Genomic DNA, 20,996 nt, shown 5'->3' with positions numbered 1-20,996 from the left:
AATAATATTACATATAATGTGAATCAATATAGCTTATTTTAAATTGAATAAAAATGTTTTTATTATTATTAGTGTGTTGTAAAGAAAAGCTGAATGAGATGTGTGTAAACTTGTGTGAAGTTTGTGCCCTGTGCAGAATATCACTGTGATGTGTCATTGAAGTGTGCTGTGTCTTTGGCTCGGCTGAGGGCTTTGATCAAGGGTTTTGATTGGTGCTGCTTGCGTACATTGGCTGCTGTGTTGGGCTGTAGTGCTGGTTGGTGGTGGCTTTAAGGAACAGCTTTGCAATTGTCTCTCTGTTGTGGGCCGTTCTTTCTCGCTCTCTAGCCTCGGGTTCTGGTTGAGGTGGTGGTTGGCTCTCCAGACCTGTTTCATGTGGTCTTGCACTATGTGAACCGCGGGGGCATGGACGTGAGGGGGCGGGTCTCTGTGATCGAGGATGGCAGACACTTCCTGTGTGGGAATTGTAAGTCTGTTTTGATGATCTGCCTTTTCTCCATCTTTCTACCTTCCTCACTTCTTTGCTCTCTGAGCTGGTGACTTCCTGTCTTCCTTGGTCCTCTCTTTACAAACCCTCCTTCCTCTCCCCATGTTCAAGACACACTCACAGTGCAACCTGTATCTCAGATCTATGACATGATCACACCCAGCTTGATCAGAAAGCCACAGTTCAGGTCTTTAACACAGGCCTTGTTATGTGCTGTACACCCTCCCCTCCTCTTTCCCTCTCTCTCCTCTTCTCCTTCTTCCTTGTCCTCCATCTCAGAATACGGTTAAAATGATGGTGCACGTACGTGAAGCAGACGTGTATCTCACGCGCTTCATCCTCAGATATGTAAACACGCGGTCGACTGTGTCGAACGGTAAAATCACAGCCTTTCAGAACAGCAGAAGAGGTACGTCTGACGGTTCAATGTGCCAGAACTGGTACTTCAGAACTGTCATTGCTTTCTTTCTGTTAATTGAGGTTCTGGATAAGAACTATTTGAACTTTTGACTCTTTTATTATCATTATAATTATTATTATTAATTACGCTGTTTTATCTATTTTATTCGAGTAATAATGTTCACCCAAAAATTATTCTGTAATAGTTTACTCATGATGATCAGAATCATGCAAAACTGCACAACTTTCTTCTATTGAACCCAAAAGGAGAGTTTTAACAGCATGCCCGAGCTGCTCTTTTCCATACAATGAAAACTCAAAATATGACAAATAGGCATTGTAATATTACTGTAAAAGTGGTCTATATGCCAGGTCATCAGTGATGCCACATGCATTGGTTCTTGCACATATACAAATTCATTTTCATTGAAACAAACATTAAAAATGTTTGTCTATAAAGCTTATACAGCTATTTTAACATTTTCAGAACACTTTTAGAGCTTGCGACATATGGACTATTTTATTTTATTTATTTGACAGGGACAATACAGAATAACTAAATGCCTCTCAATTTTGAGCTCTCTCTTATCTATATGCTTCTAGTTAATAGCTAATTGGCAGCATGTGTCCCTAGTTAGGCTTTTACTAAGAACCTAAGAAATCTAAGAACCAAAAACAATCAATATTAATATTAAAATACACAAAAATATCAAATATGAAATACACACACAGCAAATAACCCATTGTATAAACCCTAAATAAACCATTAATGGTCACAAAAATTATGCTTTTTTTATATAGCTGTATTTTTTTTAAATTCTTTTTTTATAGTTATATTGGTAAATTATTCCATAACTGTAGTCCTTCAACTGAATGATGACTGAATGTTTTACATCTTGGTATGCTACAATTATGACCCCTTTCTTCTTTTGTTATCAATTGATATACGTTTAGAAGAAAATGATTTGGGCATTTTAAAAGTTCATTTCCAAAATTCAAAAATGTATAAAAGTTTCAAAACCAAGTAGACTTTTTTTGTGTTTGTGTAAAAACACTACTGTTTTAATGCCTGATTGAGGAGCCTGACTCCAGATAGTCACAAAATATGATAAATGTGGCAAAATTATCACATGCATGTATAACTTGGCTGCTTTAATAGTTGTACGCTAATGATACAGATTCATATTTGTTCTAATAGTTTTACGGGGCTTTTACATGACACCATTTTCAACTTAAAAACTTTTGGCCATTCATTTACACGAGAACAGCACTTTGGGGGCATGAAAATGCAAACATTTGAAAAGGGTTTCAAAGTGCAAATGCTTGAAAACTATATTGTTTCCGTGTGAACTACAAAAATGTGAATTTGTGAAAATGGTGATCAGTCTATAGGTGCTGACTTCTTCCCGGCAGTCAAAGCGGCATCAAGCCATGAAAGTGCGGACTCACAGGAAGACCGTGAGGGTTTAGGATGCCATTTGGGACAGGGCCAAAGTGTTATTAGGATTCATCTGTCCCCTTTTACTTGTATTGTATGGAAAAGAGTAGCTGGGACATTCTGCTAAACTTCTCCATGAGTAAATCATGACAGCTTTTTAATTTAAATGGACTATTTTAAATTAATTACTTTTAGTACAATAGGTCAAATCTTGATAATGAATAAAAATATGTAACTTCATAACAAAGTTTAGAGACATGTCATGTTTTATAAATTCATCAAATGCTGTGACTCCATCCTCATAAACTAGATCTCCATCCTTCTCTCTGCAGGCTCTGAACAGTCTAAACAGATCGTCTTTGCACCCAGTTCAGAACCCACATTTGTGAACGTGCCTCAGAACAGTTTTGTGGAGCCATTTGTCTTGAACCCGGGAACCTGGACTGTGATTATTGAGGCAGAGGGCATTCTGCTGGTAGGACCCCCTCTTAAACATGCTCTTTACATTATTATGAACAATCGCTGGACACACATTCTGTGTCTCTTTCCCTCTGCAGGACTACCTGGTGCTTTTGCCCAGTGCCTATTATGAGGCTCCTATCCTGCAACTTCAAGTAACTGAACCCTGTTCATACAGAAACACACAGGGCGCAAGTCAGAAGTCAGTAGTGCAGCAACTTTTTGTGTACACATGTCATGTGTATACATTTTAATGTGCAATGTGACTGGAGTAATCTGTCTTTTTGGTGTATTTAGCTGTCTGCAGTACATGTATCTGTCTCTGGATGAGTTCCCATCCATCTCCAGTAATGATGCCAGCTGCAGGTCTGATAATCACCTGCCTAGACCCTGCCACACTGAAAAGATCACCCCTCGCCATCCTAGCATGGCCATCTGCAGCGGCAATGATGTAAGCACATAGGTTGAAACAATAGCTATGTTTACATCCAAAGTTGTGAATTAAATTTATTGGAATTTCGCATAAAACATTTACGAATAAAGCAGCTTTTCCATCCAGTGAGTCTAAGAGAACAAAATCGCATCACTTCCTAATAAACTGCCGCTGAATATCAACAGGAAAAATGGAAGTTTCTGCAATAGGAGAAGCCACTTTATATAATCATTTTCATATAGCCTATAATAATTTACGAGCCCACAGACGGAATGCAATAAACGTGCTGATGTTTGAGAACGCAGTCGCGTAAGACAGTTCTAGGATGTAATTATACCGAACCTCTTTGTCGACAGACTTTGCTCGGGCATATCAGAACAACCAAAACAGCATTTCAGATTCTGTGCAACGAGTTCGGTCTGCTGCTTGGTCCAGTTATGCCGTCCCATCGCAAAATCTGGCTTTTTTGATTAATTAATTCATTCATTTTAATTGAATTAATTCTGTAAATGTGTTTCCATCATAGTTTATGTGCATGTTTTCTTATCGAATAAAAAATGTATCCGATTCAATTGAGTGCAAAAAATATGTTTTTATGCAAAAAAAATTTATTTATGTGCATCTTGCAAGATTACTTCAAATTTAGACAGTGTCAGTAAGTTGTTCAAATATAATAGAAAACAGTTATTATCAATTGTAATAATATTTCACAATATTACTGTTTTTACTGTATTTTTGATCAAATAAATGCAATCTTCGTGTGTCTAAGAGGCTTCTTTCATAAACATAAACATAAAAAGTCTAAAATCCAAAGTGTTGAATGTTAGTATATAAATAAATCAAATCCTATTTGTGTGTTTAGTTGAACGTTCAACTGCGTGGCCGTGTTCCTGTCCCTGGAGATTATGTGTTGGTGGTCGAGTACGCCAGTGAAGATCAAGTCCCTCAAACTCTCACTGTGTCTGTCAACTCACCGGGCGAACGCACTCACCAAGAGCAAATCACACTGCTTCACTGCAAATACAGGTGTGACGTTGCAACAATTGCCTTTTCTGTTCTTCTGTGCTTCAGGTTTTCACACTTGAATGGGTCATATTCTGTAATTTTGTAGTATTTTAGGTTTTTACCCTGAGGTCCCTTTCTAGTCAAGGTTTTTCAAAACAGTCATATCATTTTACATTTTCCACACTCTCTCTGACCCATTGAATTAAACGTGCTGTTTTTATATCATACCTTTAAGACTTCTATATGACCTCTTTTATGATTGACTAGTCACTAAACCCCCTTTAATGAGCTATTGTTACATACTTATCACAAATTTAAGAGATGACGTGTCCCATTTAATTGTTCAATAGGTATTTTTCTGGTATTTTGTCATAATTTTTTTCTACACTTGCTAATTGATTTCTGTGTATGTGTCTCTATTTATGTGTGTGTGTAGTTTCCTGTGCCGTGTGGTGTCTGTAGATGACATGAAGCGTGTGGCGGTCTTCACTCTGTCCGCAGAGGCTGATATCCAGCTTATCGCCGCCGACAGAAGAAGCAGTTTCTTCCTTGTGAGAGAGCTTTTCTGCTTGAATTCACCATAAAAGTTATTTGTGTCCACTGTAATCATGGCATTTACAAGTGTGTGTTGGATTTCCCCTCCAGCACAAAGTGTTCCTCGTCCCTCATGCTCAGTTCACCATGGAGTACCTGAAGCCCAGAGTTCACTGCATCAGCACGCATGGTCACTTTTCTCCAGACAGGTGACTAACACATATGCCTTGTGAATGGTGAACAGCTTCAATCAAACACTTTTGATTGTTGCATCATGCGGCATTACATTCAAACACTTGTTTTGTAGATTTTTTTATTTATTTTATCATAAATTAATGATTAATCATTAAAGCTACACTGTGTGATATTTCCCCCATCTAGCGGTGAAAAGGTATATGACCATCCAGTGAATATTCGTTTCTGTTCCTCTCAATTCCGATTTCGTTTTAACTGGCATTCGATGGCATATTATAAACTTACGAGAATACTTTACTAAGTGTTTTTAGCTAAGAATAAACTAAAAAAGTTACACAGTGTAGCTTTAACTTCTCAAGCACTTGTTTTTTTTAGATAATTTAATATTATTTTATTATTTTGTTTTATTCTATACATTTTTATTTAGGTGTGCAACTTTCTACACTCAAACACTTGTTTTTTTAGATAATTTAATTTAATATCATTTTATTTTATTTTATTTAGGTGTGAAACTCTACACTCAAGCACTTGTTTTTTAGATAATTTTATATTATTTTTATTTTTTATTTAGATGTGCAACTCTTTATACACCAAAGCACTTGTTTTTTAGTTAATTTAATTTAATATTATTTTATTATTTTATTTATATGTGAAACTCTTTCTATACTCAAGCACTTGTTTTTTTAGATAATTTATTTTTTTATAAATTTTTTATTATTTAGGTGTGCAACTCTTTATACACTATGTGACATGTAAACACTGCAGATCACTGATTGGTCAGAGAGATCAATAACCGATTCATCACTACCAGTGTCATTGGATTTGCGACACAAGACACCAAACACGCTAGAAGCAAACTTCTTCGTCTTAAAGTGAAAAACATCCACATGCCGAGAATCAAGAACACATTCCATTGCTCCCACGCATTTGATTCCACGCATTTGTTTGTTGCGTTTACGATGATGTCACATCAGTAGAGGCGGCGCAGTATAACAATCAGTCTATAATCCCACCCACTTTGAAGCGGTACTAAACTGCAGTGGAAAAGCAAACCGTGCCAAAGTAAAGCGAGCTGAGCCGTGCCGAGTCATACCACGCAGTGGAAAAGTGCCATTACATAATCTGCGAATCACATGCGTTCTGAATCATGGGGCATGGTCTGTACGGATCACGGATAAACTACAATCCGTTACACCCCTAACTCAAACACTTGTTTTGTAGATTATTTTCATTTTGGATTTTTTATTTTAAAACATTATTCTTTCACTGCCTTTGCAGCACTGTCCTTTCAGTAAATGCTGCCAGTTTCATGACATGAATATGCTACATTACAATTATAAGTACTAATGCTCTTAAGAAATGATCGTCATGTTTTATATTCTCTTTTGTCCAGCGGCTCCTGCATCCCGTCTCGTTTCCAGAATCCTCCTCAATCTCTGGTCCTAAAAGAGGGTCAGGCTTCTTCTGCGCCGGACCAAATTCTGGCTTCAGCCCCCGATCCCTCCTTTTATGCAGACAGACCCATGACTTCTAGACCGCCAACCGCAGCTGATAATAGTGAACACGTGCTTCTGGACCCTAGTCAGGTACATCAAACCCCTTACACTCTCATTGATGTCCGACATCTGTTACTGTTGCTTTAAATGAACCTCCATTTATCCGCCCTGTGCCGCCTGTCTTCTAGGTTGTCTCTTTCTGATTCTTTAAAGTTGATCAAAAGTCTTCTAATGTTTATTTGTCTGCATGATTTCCCAGAATGCTGTGGTATATTCAACACGTGTACATGCACTGGGCCGTTACGTGTTCATCCTGCATTACCATCAGCCCCTGCATCCAACTTTCAATGTCCAGGTCTACATCAACGGAGGACGCATATGGCAGGGTGAGCATTAAACAGACTCACTATTGAGTTTATGTTTTAGCACTAAAAATATTTGTTTTATTAATGGTCACTCTTTGTTTTCCAGGCTACGTCAACACATCCTTTTGTCCCCATGGTTATGGTTGTCGTAGTGTTGTTATGTCAGAGAACCAGATTATCCTGGATGTGACGGACCATGAGGTCATCCTGACCCTGCGTGTTCCAGATAGGAAGACACTGTGGCTGGTGAGTGTCATTATGAAATTTTACTAAAGGTTATTTGAATTCTGTGTTCAAGAATGACAATAACAAGGACACTTCTACACTCTCTTGTGTTTGTGCATTAGGACTATGTGCTAGTGGTGCCAGAGAACACTTACAGCTCCAGCTTTTTATCCGAGGAGCCTCTGGACAAATCCTACGACTTCATCAGCAACTGTGGACAAAACAGCTTTCATATCAAGTATGACACTTCTAAATTTGGAAATATGGAAGGATGCGCTGAAATAAAAGTTTTGGCTGATAATTATTTTTATGTTATGGCCTAAAATAGGCAAAAATGAATGAATGAGTCACGAGTGCATGAATGCCAGATATTACAATAGGCTATTTATATATATGGATGAAAAATATATACATTAAATATAACATAAACATATAAAACTGTTTGTTTTCAATGTTGTGTCGTTAATTAAAACTGAAACTACTAAAAATTGTATTTGATGATTGAAATAAAGCTGAAATAGCAAACACATTAGATGAAAAACTTAAACTTAAAAAACGTAAATAAAAATGTACTTTACTTGAAATAAATGTTTAAGTACGAAAATTTAAATAAAACTAATTAAAGCAAGAGAGGAATATGTTTTAAAAAAACTAAAAATGACAAAGCACATAGCAAAATGACTAAAACTTGAAAATAAAATTAAAATAAAAACTGAAGATATATAAATAAAAGCTAATTCAAAATACTATTATGGTTTATAAATATTAAAAAATTAAGTTACAAGTGAATTTAGGCATCAAAACATAATGTACATTATAAAAAAATTATATATTTATTTTGAGATTTGCTAAAGATCATATTTAAGAGTATTGTTAAAATATTAGCGTTTTAACAGTTTTTAAATTTAGATAATTAAACCATTTAAATGGAAGAATAGAGAAAAAGACACAATTAAATATGCATATATATCGTTCATGCACAATCATTAGATTGCCCTTTATCCTAACGTTCCCTCTTTCTTCTCAGCCCTTCCACAGCCTCTCCGTTCTGCCGTAGCTCTGCCGTGTCTCTGTCTGCGTTCTTTAATAACGGTGCTGTGCCCTGCGGCTGTCACGAGGTGGGTGCGGAGAGCGACACATGTGAGACCTTTGGTGGCCTGTGCAAGTGCAAACCCAACGTGATTGGCCGAGACTGTTCCCAGTGTGCCACGGGATACTTCGGTTTCCCCAACTGCAGACGTGAGTATCACCAGCAACACGGTGGGGCGATGGATTGATTGATGAATCGATGGATGATGTTGTATGCTTTTCTCTCTAGCATGTAACTGCGGTACACGTCTGTGCGAGCCTGTCACGGGTGAGTGCATCTGTCCTCCACGGACCCTGCAGCCCGAATGTGTCACCTGTGAACCCCAGACGTTTGGCTGCCATCCTCTGGTGGGGTGTGAGATGTGCAACTGTTCCAGGCCTGGAGTGACTTCACTGGACATCACCTGTGACACACACAACGGCCAGTGCAGGTACAGCACAGCGGGGCACACACATGTACTACATGTTATGGCCATGCTACTCACGAGGTTGACATTTTTAAGGATCTGGACATTTATGAATATGTGATTTGAAATTTGTCTCGGTCTGTCTGAGGAATGTCAGTTTTAAGTGTTTCTTTCAAACATTTCAAACACTTTTTTTCACACACAAAATCTAAATTTTTGCATCTTGCTTTCTTATATATTCTCAATGTTTGATTTATTTTCAAATGATTTTGTTTGATCTGAATCTCACAAAAATGTTTCCAGATCATATTTCACCCCAAAATCAATAGGAAAAAAATAAGAAACTGGATTTTATGTGAACAAGCCAATTTTAAGACCAACAAGATTTTTTGTTGACATTATTTCCGTGACAGTTAAGTGAGTTCACTTTTTCCTTATACCTATACTACACATTTTCTATTAGTGTTATTATAGTAAAATGTATACAGTACACTATTACAATATTTATTATTTGAATTAGCATTTATTTTTATATTTACATTTTATGTTTTTTATTTTATTAATTTCTATTTTTATTTATGCTTTAGTTTTAGTATTTAGTACTTTTCCTTTAGTATTTTATTTCATTTAGAGGCCAAAGCAACATTTTTAATTAAGTTTTTTAATTTTAAGTTTTCTTTTCTTTTATATTTTATAATATAGGTTTATAGGTATAATATTTATAGGTTTTTCTCTTGTTTTTATTTAACAAGAACGCTTATCTCTTTCTTTATAGGCAGCATCTATATGAACTAGTGAATGAGTAAAATGAAAATTGGTGTAAATGTGCTTCATTTTATATAAAAATTTAAAAGAAATTAATGGTCCAATGGAAAATAGGACCATTGTATTTTGTTCTTTTGATTTCGGGGTGAAATATGCCCGGACCATGCACGGAGTTCATAATATTTGTGAGACTAAACGTGTCTGGTGTTTGAAGTCGAGTCGTTTGGATTGGAATGGAGTCAATTGATTGTTTACAACTGACCTTTTACGCCTGAGCCAAACTTTTTTTCTGTGAAGCACTGCCTGAAGGACTGATACTATTAACCACTGTCTCTGGTTATAACAATACTGTCTATATAAGGATTAAGTGCAGGAATTCCAGAGGTATTTATTTTTAGGAGATTTTATTTCAGTCTTTTGGCCACACCGTCTCCTCATTAGGCAGTGTTTAAAAGCCACAGGGAGTCGGGATTTGAGCTCCAGTGACTGTGAGCTGCAGAATTTCACCAGTCATCCCTGCACTTTTGAGAGAATGTCATAAATTATAGCAGTTCATGCATCATCCATTGAGGTCATGTTCATTAACTATAACTGGATAAATGGAAAATAACTATGGCCATATTCTTCGGTATAGTCGGACAGAAAGTTTTAAGGCCGTGACACACCAAGCCTACATCAAAGAACTGACTGTGTTGTCGTCCCGTGTCGGCTGCCTCTTGGCCAAAAAAGCTGCGCTTGAACACACTGCAAAGATTACAGGTGATGTCAACTAGAATTTGCATTCTGTGCCTTTGTGTAAGGAAATTACTAGGGAAAGGGAAACGGAAAATAGGAATGCAGATAAGCAATCCGTAAACATCAAAGCTTGCTTATCATTTAGAATATCAATCATGCTGAAGACATTCCAGGTAGCTCATGTTGATATGAAAATATTTGCACACTGTAATGCTCAGGTAAGATGATGTAAAAGTAGAGCAGACTTCTGTCTGTGCCCTCTTTACTTCTTTGCCTGCTTTTGTCACTTTCGCTTTGGCTCTAATCGGGATCATGTCGGAAAGAGTTTGCCCGATTCAGCATGTTGAATAGGCATCTGACTGTCGGTGAGAGATCGCTCTGATTGGCTGTGCACAAGAACAGCCAATCAGAGAGATCTCTCACAGACAGCCAGATGCCTGTTCAACATGCTGATTGCTGAATCGGGCAAACTCTTTCCGACATGATCACGATTAGAGCCGACGTGTGGAACACACCACAAAAACTAGCCCAACTTATGCTCACCGATGGCCCAGTGTTGGCCAACAGCTGACTGTCCGCTTGGGTCTGGTTGAGTATAATGCCCATTTTGTGGGTGTTCACATGCTCACAATAGGTTTGGCAATTAGTTCTGTGGAATTTCACAGGACATTGTCACATTTCGTTCGGACATGATATACCAGTGAGTAGGAACTACAGGCATCCCATCATCCTAGAGTGTGTCAGCTGGCACTGAAAAGACACATACCTACATACTTCATGCTATTTGCACCATGCCAAAGCACATTACTCTCTCCACAGGTGCAAGAACAACATTGTTGGCCGTCAGTGTGATAGATGTGCCCCAGGTTTCTATGGATACCCCAACTGCAGACCATGTGACTGCAGCGAGGCAGGAACTGAGATAGATGTGTGTGACTCCTTCACCGGACGCTGTTTATGCAAGGTGCCTCTTCCTCTCCTTCTGGGCCTCTCATATTATTTGTAAATTAATTTATATATCAGTTTTCTCAAAACATTCTGAGAGCTCCCTCATCATCTCTGTTAAATCGATGATGTGTTGTCACTCCCAGGAAAATGTGGAAGGCTCTCGCTGTGACCAGTGCAAACTGGGAACGTTCCATTTGGACCCCACTAACGCCAAAGGCTGCACCAAGTGCTTCTGCTTCGGAGCCACTGACCGCTGCCACAGCTCTGACAAACGGAGGAGTGAGGTACTGTCCCAAAGATAAAGACACAAATAATGAATTGAGTCACCTTTATACATGCACATATACATTACTGTTCGCTACCGTCGAATTTCCATCCACAGTACAGTGTTATAGTAATACTATATATATATATATATATATATATATATATATATATGATTATAGTATATATTGCATATAATTAAATCATTATATATGACTCTTTCCAGTGAAACTTTGTGTACTGGAGGTTTGTGACTGGTGTAAAATTGTACTTATATTTTTGCTTTGATCTACAGATCATGGAAATGGCTGGCTGGGTACTATTGAGGAGTGACAGACAGGAAGTGCCTGTGTCCACATATCTCGATCAAGATCTAGTGGAGGCCGATCTGAGTGATGTACCTGACGTCTCTCAGGACCTCCACTGGCATGCTCCTCACAATTACCTTGGCGATAAAGTGAGTCCACAACAATTCATGAGTGTAGTGAAGAGAAGGACAAATTCGGTCATGCATTTCTGTGATATGATCTTCTATACCTAGACTTTAAAGGTGCTTTCATCCCTATATTGTGACGTCGTGCCAGCTGCTTTGACATATGTTTCAACCAAGCTTATGGGTTAGCCGGCGGTCAGACAGTAAGGGGCCAGACAGACAGCTGAATCTCCATCAGATAGCTCACATTAAAGCTACAGGAAACATAAGGGTCAGACAAACAATATAATCTGATAACTCACGCACACCTTGTTTGGTCTGGTGCTAAATGTTGATGTGGAGTGTCTTGATGATCGAGATTAAATGCAGGCTTAGTGCAGCCTTTTGTTGACTCGGGAATTCTTGTCTTAAATAGGCCATATTATGCAATTTTTTCTAAGTCTTCATTTTGTTTTTGAGGTCTATTAGAATAGGTCTTCTTTTCACATATTTTACATTATTACAGGACCTATATTCCCAGTTTGTCAGTAATTTTTTGTTTAGTTCCTGTCTCTGAATTCCTTCCTTCTGAAAAAGCGCAGTTTGCTTTGATTGGTCGGCTGGACCATTGTGTTTTGATTGGTCAACCGCTTTGAGCGTTTTGGAGATGCCATGCCCCTTGCAATAACAGCGAGTTTCAACACACTACTAACGCAACTCAACCAGGCCTTGTCCCTTTATTTTGCATACGTCTTGGGTAGGAAATATTTTAAATGATTAGTTTCGGATTTTGTGACATTATGACGTAATAGTGCGACGAAAGACCGCCACTGCAGAAGAAAATCAGCACTTATTTCTACATCATCGCATATTTGGCCCCATCCACTGGCGTGAGATGAGATGAGAGATATAGGATCACTGGACTAAAAATAGCATTCCCTTCCAAAGGATCCAAATGCTAGGAAAGTGGTTATTTATTTTCAACTATATGAATGTCTCAGTAGAGCATTATTCGGTTGTTCTGTACATTTCACTGTGGATTCTCTGGTAAATCAGGCGCAATTTCGGTGACTTTTACTGTAAGATATGGACCTTACAGTAATGTCACAAGTTGCGACAGAAGTAGATCTAAATATAATACTATAATCAGCACTTTTCACGATTAGTTCATCTCGACAGCTGTAATAGTAAAAACGTAGTAACAGAGTTCAACATTATACTTATTTCATCTGCAAAGTTGTTAGCCATTCATAGCAGTGGGCGTTTCCACTGAAGTCTCACAGCAGACACGCCCCTTCAAACAGAGTGTTCAAATCAGAGGGCTAAAATCAGGGTAGAAATATCTTTTTATTTCTAAATTATGACATTTTTTGATGTAAAAATCATACTAACATTATAAGTGCACCTCATGAAACATTCATTCAACACAACATTATTGTGACGTGTTTGTTTATGGAAGAAAACTCAAGACTACAATCAAGGCTTTTCAGGGAGTTCAAAAACAGCGATTACGGATATAGAGAATAACTCTTTTTGGAGTGACTTTCTGCTTGTAACTTTGCAGACCTTTTTTATGCTCTAAAAGCAACATTACACAAAGAAAGCATAATAGGTCCTCTTTAACCTGATTTCTGTTCTCTTTCCTATGTGTAGGTGTCGTCCTACGGAGGCTATCTGCGCTACAGCTTGTACACCCAGACGATGCGAGGTGATGCTTTTCTGATTGTCGAGACCACACGGCCAGACATTATACTCAAGGTACCATAGCATAGACTCTCCCTCCGTCAAGTTTATTTAGAATCTTTACATAAAGTTGAAGTTCAGCCTAACTAAAAATCTTTGTGTGTGTATGCCTGTGTGTGCCCAGGGGAATCAGATGACTCTGGTGTACATGGAAAGAGAGTATTCCTCTCCTGAAGCCCCTCATGAGGGGATCGTCCACCTGGTGGAGGTGAGGAAATTAGTAACAAACACTACAAAAAAGAAAAGAGAAAAAGAATATGGCCTTCAGACATGAACAAACTGAAAATTGTGTGTATGCGTGAGTACAAAATAATTCCACCAATGCTCAGTTGTTGTAACTCAAGTTTCCTCTTTCTCATTTAAAGGAGAGTTTCAGGCACGCTCAGACAGGGAACTCTGTGTCCCGTGAGGAGTTGATGATGGTGTTGGTGGCGCTGGAGTCCCTGCAGATCAGAGCGCTGCACTCTCAGTCTGCCCAGTCCGTGTCGCTGCGTGCTGCTGTGCTGGAGGCGGCAGAAAACTTGCCATCTGGTCGACATGCCAACAACGTTGAAATTTGTCTGTGCCCAGGACACTATCTAGGAGACTCCTGTCAGGTAGTGCAAATTTTATTCAATCACTTCTAAACTATGATTTAATTTTAGAGGTTCTATGTGAGGAATATGCCAAAAAACATCTCTGCCAATTTGCCTGCTTAATAATGCTGGAATAAAGACAAAAAATTGAAAAATTCTGCATTGATGCATTATGTAAGGGGGCTTCCACACTTGGTTCGAAATATTTAAAAAATAATAATAATAATAAAAGCTGCACTGTGTACATTTTAGCGGCATCTAGCGGCGAGGTTGCGAATTGCAACTGTCCTCCGCTCACCCCTCCCTTTCGAAGCACATAGAGAAGCTACAGTGGCCGACACAGGACAAAGATGTCGTCGCCTGAGACAGCCGAGAGTAGCTTGCGCTCTGTAGAGAAGTTTGTCCATTTAGGGCTACTGTAGAAACATGACGGCAGAAAATGTTGACTTCACTGTAAGGGGACCCGCGGTGTATGTAGATAGAAATGGCTGAGGTAATAAAAACATAACGGTTCATTATGTAAGGTCTTTATACACCGCTGACAACATCGTTATGTATATTATATTGCATTTCTGTCAATAGATCCTCACGAATATTACACACTGCACCTTTAAATTCACATAATAATGAAATCAGATATTTGATGTTTTAAACTAGCTACATTTAACATGCTTATGTTAAATATAATGTTAAATAATCTCTCTCCAAAGAGGTGCTTTTTTTGTTTCAAAAAAGTAATATTTTCAAGTTGTACCCTTTGTGTGGCAAACTTGTTAAATACAATTTTGAAAGTGTTATATGAATAGTAGCCATTAACATGCAATATATTTATCAGAAAAGTCAGTCTGGCATTTTATTACCCATCCTATCCCATCCCATCATAAATACAGAGTAATGCGATACAAGTAATTATTAAGAAGAGAATATTGTGCCGTTGTTTAAACTGAGTTTCTTTCTTCTGTTGAACACAAAAGAAGATATTTTGGTAATCAAACAGTTGATGGTAGCCATTGGCTTCCATAGTAGGAAAAAATATACTAAGGAAGTCACTGGCTGCTGTAAACAGGTTTGGAGCAACTCGAGGGTAAGTGAATTTTTGGGTGAACTATCTCTTTAACGTGTTCATTTCTTCATCTCCTTCTCTCAGCAATGTGCTCCAGGCTACTACAGAGACACTAAAGGGCTGTTCCTCGGGAAGTGTGTCCCCTGCAACTGTAACGGTCACTCTGATCAGTGTCTGGATGGCTCTGGGATATGCATGGTAAGTTCAGCTCACTAGGGCATATATAAATCACATAACAGACTTCAACATGGGCGATATATTGCTATTGCGCATTCCACTGGGTATAGTAAAATGTCAAACGTCATGGAAAACAAAGTCGTAAATCCAAGAATGGATGTCGGAGCAGAAATCAGAAGTTCAATTAGGCATTTGCTGACAGTTTAACTCTTCATACACAGAACTGCCGCCACAATACCGCTGGAAACCATTGTGAGAAGTGCCAAGGCGGTTTTCATGGTAACAACACAGTTGATGGCCATGCGGTGTCCTGCTCCAGCTGTCCCTGCCCGCTGCAAGTGGCTTCAAACAAGTCAGTGCTCTTGTTTCATCATCTGGACAGCTAATTTAGTATTTCCTGTTCTTCTCAAATCAATTTTATTAGTTTTTCTTCTGTTGGTTTGCTTGTGCCAGTTTCTTCCTTGCTTCTTTGTCTTTAACCCCCAGTAAAAGCGGATTTCAGAGCTGGATATCCCAGCATGCCTTATTCTCAGAGTAAATGATGTTGTCCGTTTGATCTTGTTATCAGTTTTGCCATTCGCTGTGTGGAGAAGCCCGATCAGATGCGGTGTCTGTGTATGCCTGGCTATGCTGGATCCAAGTGTGAGAGGTACAGTTATGAAAAATCTATTTATTTAATTGTTATTTATTGACTATTTATTATTAATCAATAAGCGTTATTAAATATAAAATATATAAATTTGTATTATATTATAAATGTTATTATTTTTCATAATAACAAATATAAATAAAATAGGGTTGTCGATTTAGCACGTTAATTTAGTTATGGAAAACATAACATTTTCATGCATTTATTAATGCACTTAAAGGCAATTTATAAAGAGAGCCATGTACTTTATTCCTGAATGAATCAGCCGTTTGAACAAATCGAAATGAATGAATCAATGACTGGTCATCATCTCATCTATCATTTCATTAATAAAATAATGTATAATTTCCATATTAATAAAAAACCCATGAAAGTAAAACCTAAAAATGAAAAATCTGTATGACTTACTTTCTTTTGCTGAACATAAAACAAGATATTTTGAAGAATATTGGTAACCATTGGTTTTGTTTACCATTTACTTCCATTGTATGAACAATTTACTGAGACATTTCTCAAATTATCTTCTTTTATGTTCCACAGAAGACAGAAAGTCATACAGGTTTGAAATTAAATAAGGGAGAGTAAATGATGACACAATTTAAATTTCTGGGTAAACTATCCCTTTATTTCCCCATTTAAACCCCATTAATCTCATGGCATTATTTATTTTTAATATTATATTTTTTCATTTATAATTGTAATTGCAGTGTAAATGCATTCATGCCACCTCTAAGCTGCAATATATGGTCTGTAAATGTATTTAAAAACCAATTCAGATGCCAATTCAAATTATGGTTAAAAAAACGTTATGTGCAATAAATTCTATGTTGAATCAAATCAACATAATCAATCAAATCAAATCAAAAGAATCAAATCAATCAAATCAAATCAAAAGAATCAAATCAAAAGAATCAAATCAAATAAAACTCTTGAATCTTGAATCTTGAATCTTGAATCTTGAATCAAATATTTCTTTCTAAAGCTACTTTTTATGTCTATTTAATGCTTTTCCAATTTAACACAATTATGTTTAATGATCTTTTATGGTAATTTCTCAGACAAATTTGTTGTGCGATTATTTAGATTTATTGATCGGCACATCATGTAATTAATTCGATGAAACAAATTGTAATCACTTGACAGCCGTAAAATAAAAATGCAATAATACAATTATTATACATTTATTCTATTAAATTAAATAATTTGTAAATGTATAAATTAAAAAATATATTATTATTAGTATTAAATAATTAATTACAGTCACTTAAATAATCATACATGAAAATCCCTAAATTACTTATATTCTACATAATGCAGGTGTGCACCAGGTTACTATGGAAACCCAATTGTGATTGGCAGCACATGCCAGCCGTGCAACTGCAATGGAAACTCGGACCCCAACATGTTGTTCAGCGACTGCCACCCTTTGACGGGCGAGTGTCAGAGCTGCATGCACAACTCCGCCGGGCCGCACTGTGAAATCTGCGCCCCTGGTTTCTACGGTGATGCCATCACAGCCAAGAACTGCACCCGTAAGGCATCTTTTATATACTCTAAAGCACATCTGTAATCTGGAAGATGTTTAAAGTGTTTATTTCATTATTGTGTTTATTGCCCCCCAACTGCACAATCCAGGATGCAACTGTTCTCCTTGTGGCACTGCACATTGTGACCCTCACACCGGGCAGTGCCACTGTAAGTCTGGAGTGGTGGGATCCCACTGTGACCGCTGTGAGGTATGTCTGCTTATCTTGTTTGTCTTTATTGTTTTCTCTCAGTAGTTGATGGCAATAATGTTTTTTTATTTTTATTTTCATTTTTGTTTAGGATGGGGCATTTGGCTTTGATTCCTGCACTGGTTGCCGTAAGTGTGATTGTTATGCAGCAGCGGCGTTGGTTCAGCCATGTGACCCTGTTAACGGCTCGTGTTCCTGTCGCCCTGGGGTCAATGGACCGAACTGCCGCCAGTGTGCTCCAGGTTACTGGGACTACAGCCCTAATGGCTGCAAGAGTGAGTCTAAAGCACACATATACACAACAGGAGGAAATATTACACATTATCAGTTGATTTTAATGAGGGATGTGTGTGTGTGGTCTGTAGAGTGTGAGTGTCGGGCAGGCCGCTGTGACCCTCGCACAGGAGAGTGCCGCTGCACAGTGGGTCTGACAGGCAAGCAGTGTGACACATGTCTTAGTCAACACACTGTCCCGGTGCATCATGGAGCAGATGTACGCTGTCAGTGTGAGTACTGCTTCACTGGACTGGACAACACACACTTCATTCACTCACATATTCATTCATTCATTCATTCATTCATTCATTTTGCTTGCTCATTTTTACAGTACCATTCAAAAGTTTGAGGTCAGTAAGATATTGTAAAAATAATAATAATAACACTTTTATTCAGCAAGGATGCATTCAACTGATCAAAAATGATGGTAAAGGCATTTATAACATTAAAAAGATTTATATAGTAAATAAATGAGAATCCTGAAAAAATAATGATTTCTGAAGGATCATGTGACACTGAAGACTGGAGTAATGATGCTGAAAATTCAGCTTTGATCACAGCAATACATTATTTTAATATTTTAAATATACTAAATATATTAAAATAGAAAATGTTTGTTTTAAATTGTAATAATATTTCTTAATATTCCAGTTTTATTGTATTTTTGATCAAATAATTGCAGCCTTGTTGATCATTAGATACTTCTTTTTAAAACATTCAAAAATCTTACCAGCCCCAAACTTTTGAATGGTGGTGCATATACAGGTGCTGGTCATATAATTAGAATATCATCAAAAAGTTGATTTATTTCACTAATTCCATTCAAAAAGTGAAACTTGTATATTCTATTAATTCATTACACACAGACTGATATATTTCAAATGTTTATTTCTTTTAATTTTGATGATTATAACAGACAACTAAGGAAAATCCCAAATTTAGTATCTCAGAAAATTTGAATATTGTGAAAAGGTTCAATTTTGAAGACACCTGGTGCCAAACTCTAATCAGCTAATTAACTCAAAACACCTGCAAAGGTCTTTAAATGGTCTCTCAGTCTAGTTCTGTAGGCTACACAATCATGGGGAAGACTGCTGACTTGACAGTTAACCAAAAGACGACCACTGACACCTTGCACAAGGAGGGCAAGACACAAAAGGTCATTGCAAAAGAGGCTGGCTGTTCACAGAGCTCTGTGTCCAAGCACATTAATAGAGAGGCGAAGGGAAGGAAAAGATATGGTAGAAAAAAGTGTAACCGCACACTGGAGATTGTGAAACAAAACCCATTCAAAAATGTGGGGGAGATTCACAAAGAGTGGACTCCAGCTGGAGTCAAGAACCACTACGCACAGACGTATGCAAGACATGGGTTTCAGCTGTCGCATTCCTTGTGTCAAGCCACTCTTGAACAACAGACAGCGTCAGAAGCGTCTCGCCTGGGCTAAAGACTAAAAGTACTGGACTGCTGCTGAGTTGTCCAAAGTTATGTTCTCTGATGAAAGTAAATTTTGCAACACGTTTACAATCCACGTTGCTTGAGGTCCAGTGTAAAGTTTCCACAGTCAGTGATGGTTTGGGGTGCCATGTCATCTGCTGGTGTTGGTCCACTGTGTTTTCTGAGGTCCAAGGTCAACGCAGCCGTATACCAGGAAGTTTTAGAGCACTTCATGCTTCCTGCTGCTGACCAACTTTATGGAGATGCAGATTTCATTTTCAAACAGGACTTGGCACCTGCACACAGTGCCAAAGCAACCAGTACCTGGTTTAAGGACCATGGTGTCCCTGTTCTTAATTGGCCAGCAAACTCACCTGACCTCTGGGTACCTGGGGTATTGTGAAGAGGAAGATGCGATATGCCAGACCCAACAATGCAGAAGAGCTGAAGGCCACTATCAGAGCAACCTGGGCTCTCATAACACCTGAGCAGTGCCACAGACTGATCGACTCCATGCCACGCCGCATTGCTGCAGTAATTCAGGCAAAAGGAGCCATAACTCAGTATTGAGTGCTGTACATGCTCATACTTTTCATGTTCATACTTTTCAGTTGGCCAAGATTTCTAAAAAAATCCTTTCTTTGTATTGGTCTTAAGTAATATTCTAATTTTCTGAGATAGTGAATTTGGGATTTTCCTTAGTTGTCAGTTATAATCATCAAAATTAAAAAAATAAACATTTGAAATATATCAGTCTGTGTGTAATGAATGAATATAATATACAAGTTTCACTTTTTGAATGGAATTTGAGAAATAAATCAACTTTTTTGATTATATTCTAATTATATAACCAGCACCTGTACACTCACTTAATAACTGAATGATTCATCGAGTCAATAATTAATTTGCTCACTTATTAATTAATTCACTCTGTCAATACAAATGCAAAGGAAACAATATTTTTGTGGGTCCCAGTTGATTTCACTCATCAGATGGTGATAGATGTGCATTATGTGTTTAGCCTGCGACAGCTGTGTGCTAGTGCTGCTGGAGGATCTGGACAAGATAAACCAGCTTTATCAGTCCGTTGCCAATCAGCTGACCAGTCTCAATGCCAGCTCAATGGCCTGGACTCAACTAAACCGCCTCAATGCATCTATGGAGGACATTGCTGTGAGTCTCTCTCTCTTTCAATCACAAACACTCTCTCAGACTTTTACATTTTAGGATTTGACCCACTTTAAATTTTAGTTGTGTATTATTATAATTGTATCTAACTATAATTGCACGCCACAGAATGCCATAACAAACTACAACAGCACTCTGGACGAGAGCAGGAACCGGGCCGATGTGCTGGAGGGAGAGCTGCAAATCATCGACTCTGATATTAAAGAGTTAGAAGAGAAGGTATGAGAACATGCCATCAGATGAACTTGTTCTGTTTTCAAACCAAAGGGATTTGAAAGAGTTTGTGTGTGTGTGTGTGTCTGTGTATTAGGCCTCGGTCACGCAAAAGAAAGGAGATGCTTTAGTGGACAACACTAACTCCACACACAGCAGAGCACAAAACCTGCTTGGGTTCATCAAAGGCATCATGGGAGATGTGCAAGGTGGGAGTGTGACAAAGTAGAACAGACGCTTGGAAAAAAGCCATGACTTATTACATTTACCCTTTATACTTAAA

At 37.9% G+C, this 20,996-nt stretch overlaps 2 protein-coding genes across 3 annotated transcripts in view; both read left to right on the top strand.

Annotated features, from left to right (window-relative positions):
- The window catches only part of tcea2 (transcription elongation factor A (SII), 2), a 774,534-nt gene that overhangs the window by 193,269 nt on the left and 560,269 nt on the right, over positions 1 to 20,996 (top strand). The window lies entirely within an intron of this gene.
- Positions 1 to 20,996, top strand: part of lama5 (laminin, alpha 5) — a 96,843-nt gene that overhangs the window by 56,305 nt on the left and 19,542 nt on the right. For both annotated transcript variants that reach the window (XM_079803567.1, XM_079803566.1), the window contains exons 23-51: positions 328 to 466; positions 2,657 to 2,799; positions 2,882 to 2,985; positions 3,081 to 3,234; positions 4,079 to 4,242; positions 4,658 to 4,772; positions 4,867 to 4,964; positions 6,344 to 6,536; positions 6,706 to 6,832; positions 6,918 to 7,057; positions 7,159 to 7,274; positions 8,064 to 8,275; positions 8,355 to 8,556; positions 10,852 to 10,996; positions 11,124 to 11,264; positions 11,540 to 11,701; positions 13,310 to 13,414; positions 13,524 to 13,607; positions 13,765 to 13,995; positions 15,122 to 15,235; positions 15,436 to 15,566; positions 15,783 to 15,863; positions 17,181 to 17,395; positions 17,499 to 17,599; positions 17,691 to 17,874; positions 17,965 to 18,105; positions 20,334 to 20,485; positions 20,609 to 20,719; positions 20,811 to 20,922. In XM_079803567.1, coding sequence (XP_079659693.1) covers positions 328 to 466; positions 2,657 to 2,799; positions 2,882 to 2,985; positions 3,081 to 3,234; positions 4,079 to 4,242; positions 4,658 to 4,772; positions 4,867 to 4,964; positions 6,344 to 6,536; positions 6,706 to 6,832; positions 6,918 to 7,057; positions 7,159 to 7,274; positions 8,064 to 8,275; positions 8,355 to 8,556; positions 10,852 to 10,996; positions 11,124 to 11,264; positions 11,540 to 11,701; positions 13,310 to 13,414; positions 13,524 to 13,607; positions 13,765 to 13,995; positions 15,122 to 15,235; positions 15,436 to 15,566; positions 15,783 to 15,863; positions 17,181 to 17,395; positions 17,499 to 17,599; positions 17,691 to 17,874; positions 17,965 to 18,105; positions 20,334 to 20,485; positions 20,609 to 20,719; positions 20,811 to 20,922 — 4,117 coding nt within the window. The remainder of the gene's footprint in view (positions 1 to 327; positions 467 to 2,656; positions 2,800 to 2,881; positions 2,986 to 3,080; positions 3,235 to 4,078; positions 4,243 to 4,657; positions 4,773 to 4,866; positions 4,965 to 6,343; positions 6,537 to 6,705; positions 6,833 to 6,917; positions 7,058 to 7,158; positions 7,275 to 8,063; positions 8,276 to 8,354; positions 8,557 to 10,851; positions 10,997 to 11,123; positions 11,265 to 11,539; positions 11,702 to 13,309; positions 13,415 to 13,523; positions 13,608 to 13,764; positions 13,996 to 15,121; positions 15,236 to 15,435; positions 15,567 to 15,782; positions 15,864 to 17,180; positions 17,396 to 17,498; positions 17,600 to 17,690; positions 17,875 to 17,964; positions 18,106 to 20,333; positions 20,486 to 20,608; positions 20,720 to 20,810; positions 20,923 to 20,996) is intronic.

Source organism: Gobio gobio, assembly GCF_949357685.1.
Source record: "Gobio gobio genome assembly, chromosome: 21".
NCBI classification, from domain to species: domain Eukaryota; kingdom Metazoa; phylum Chordata; class Actinopteri; order Cypriniformes; family Gobionidae; genus Gobio; species Gobio gobio.
Note: the sequence above shows the minus strand (reverse complement) of the source record. Positions and strands in the feature narration are given on the sequence as shown.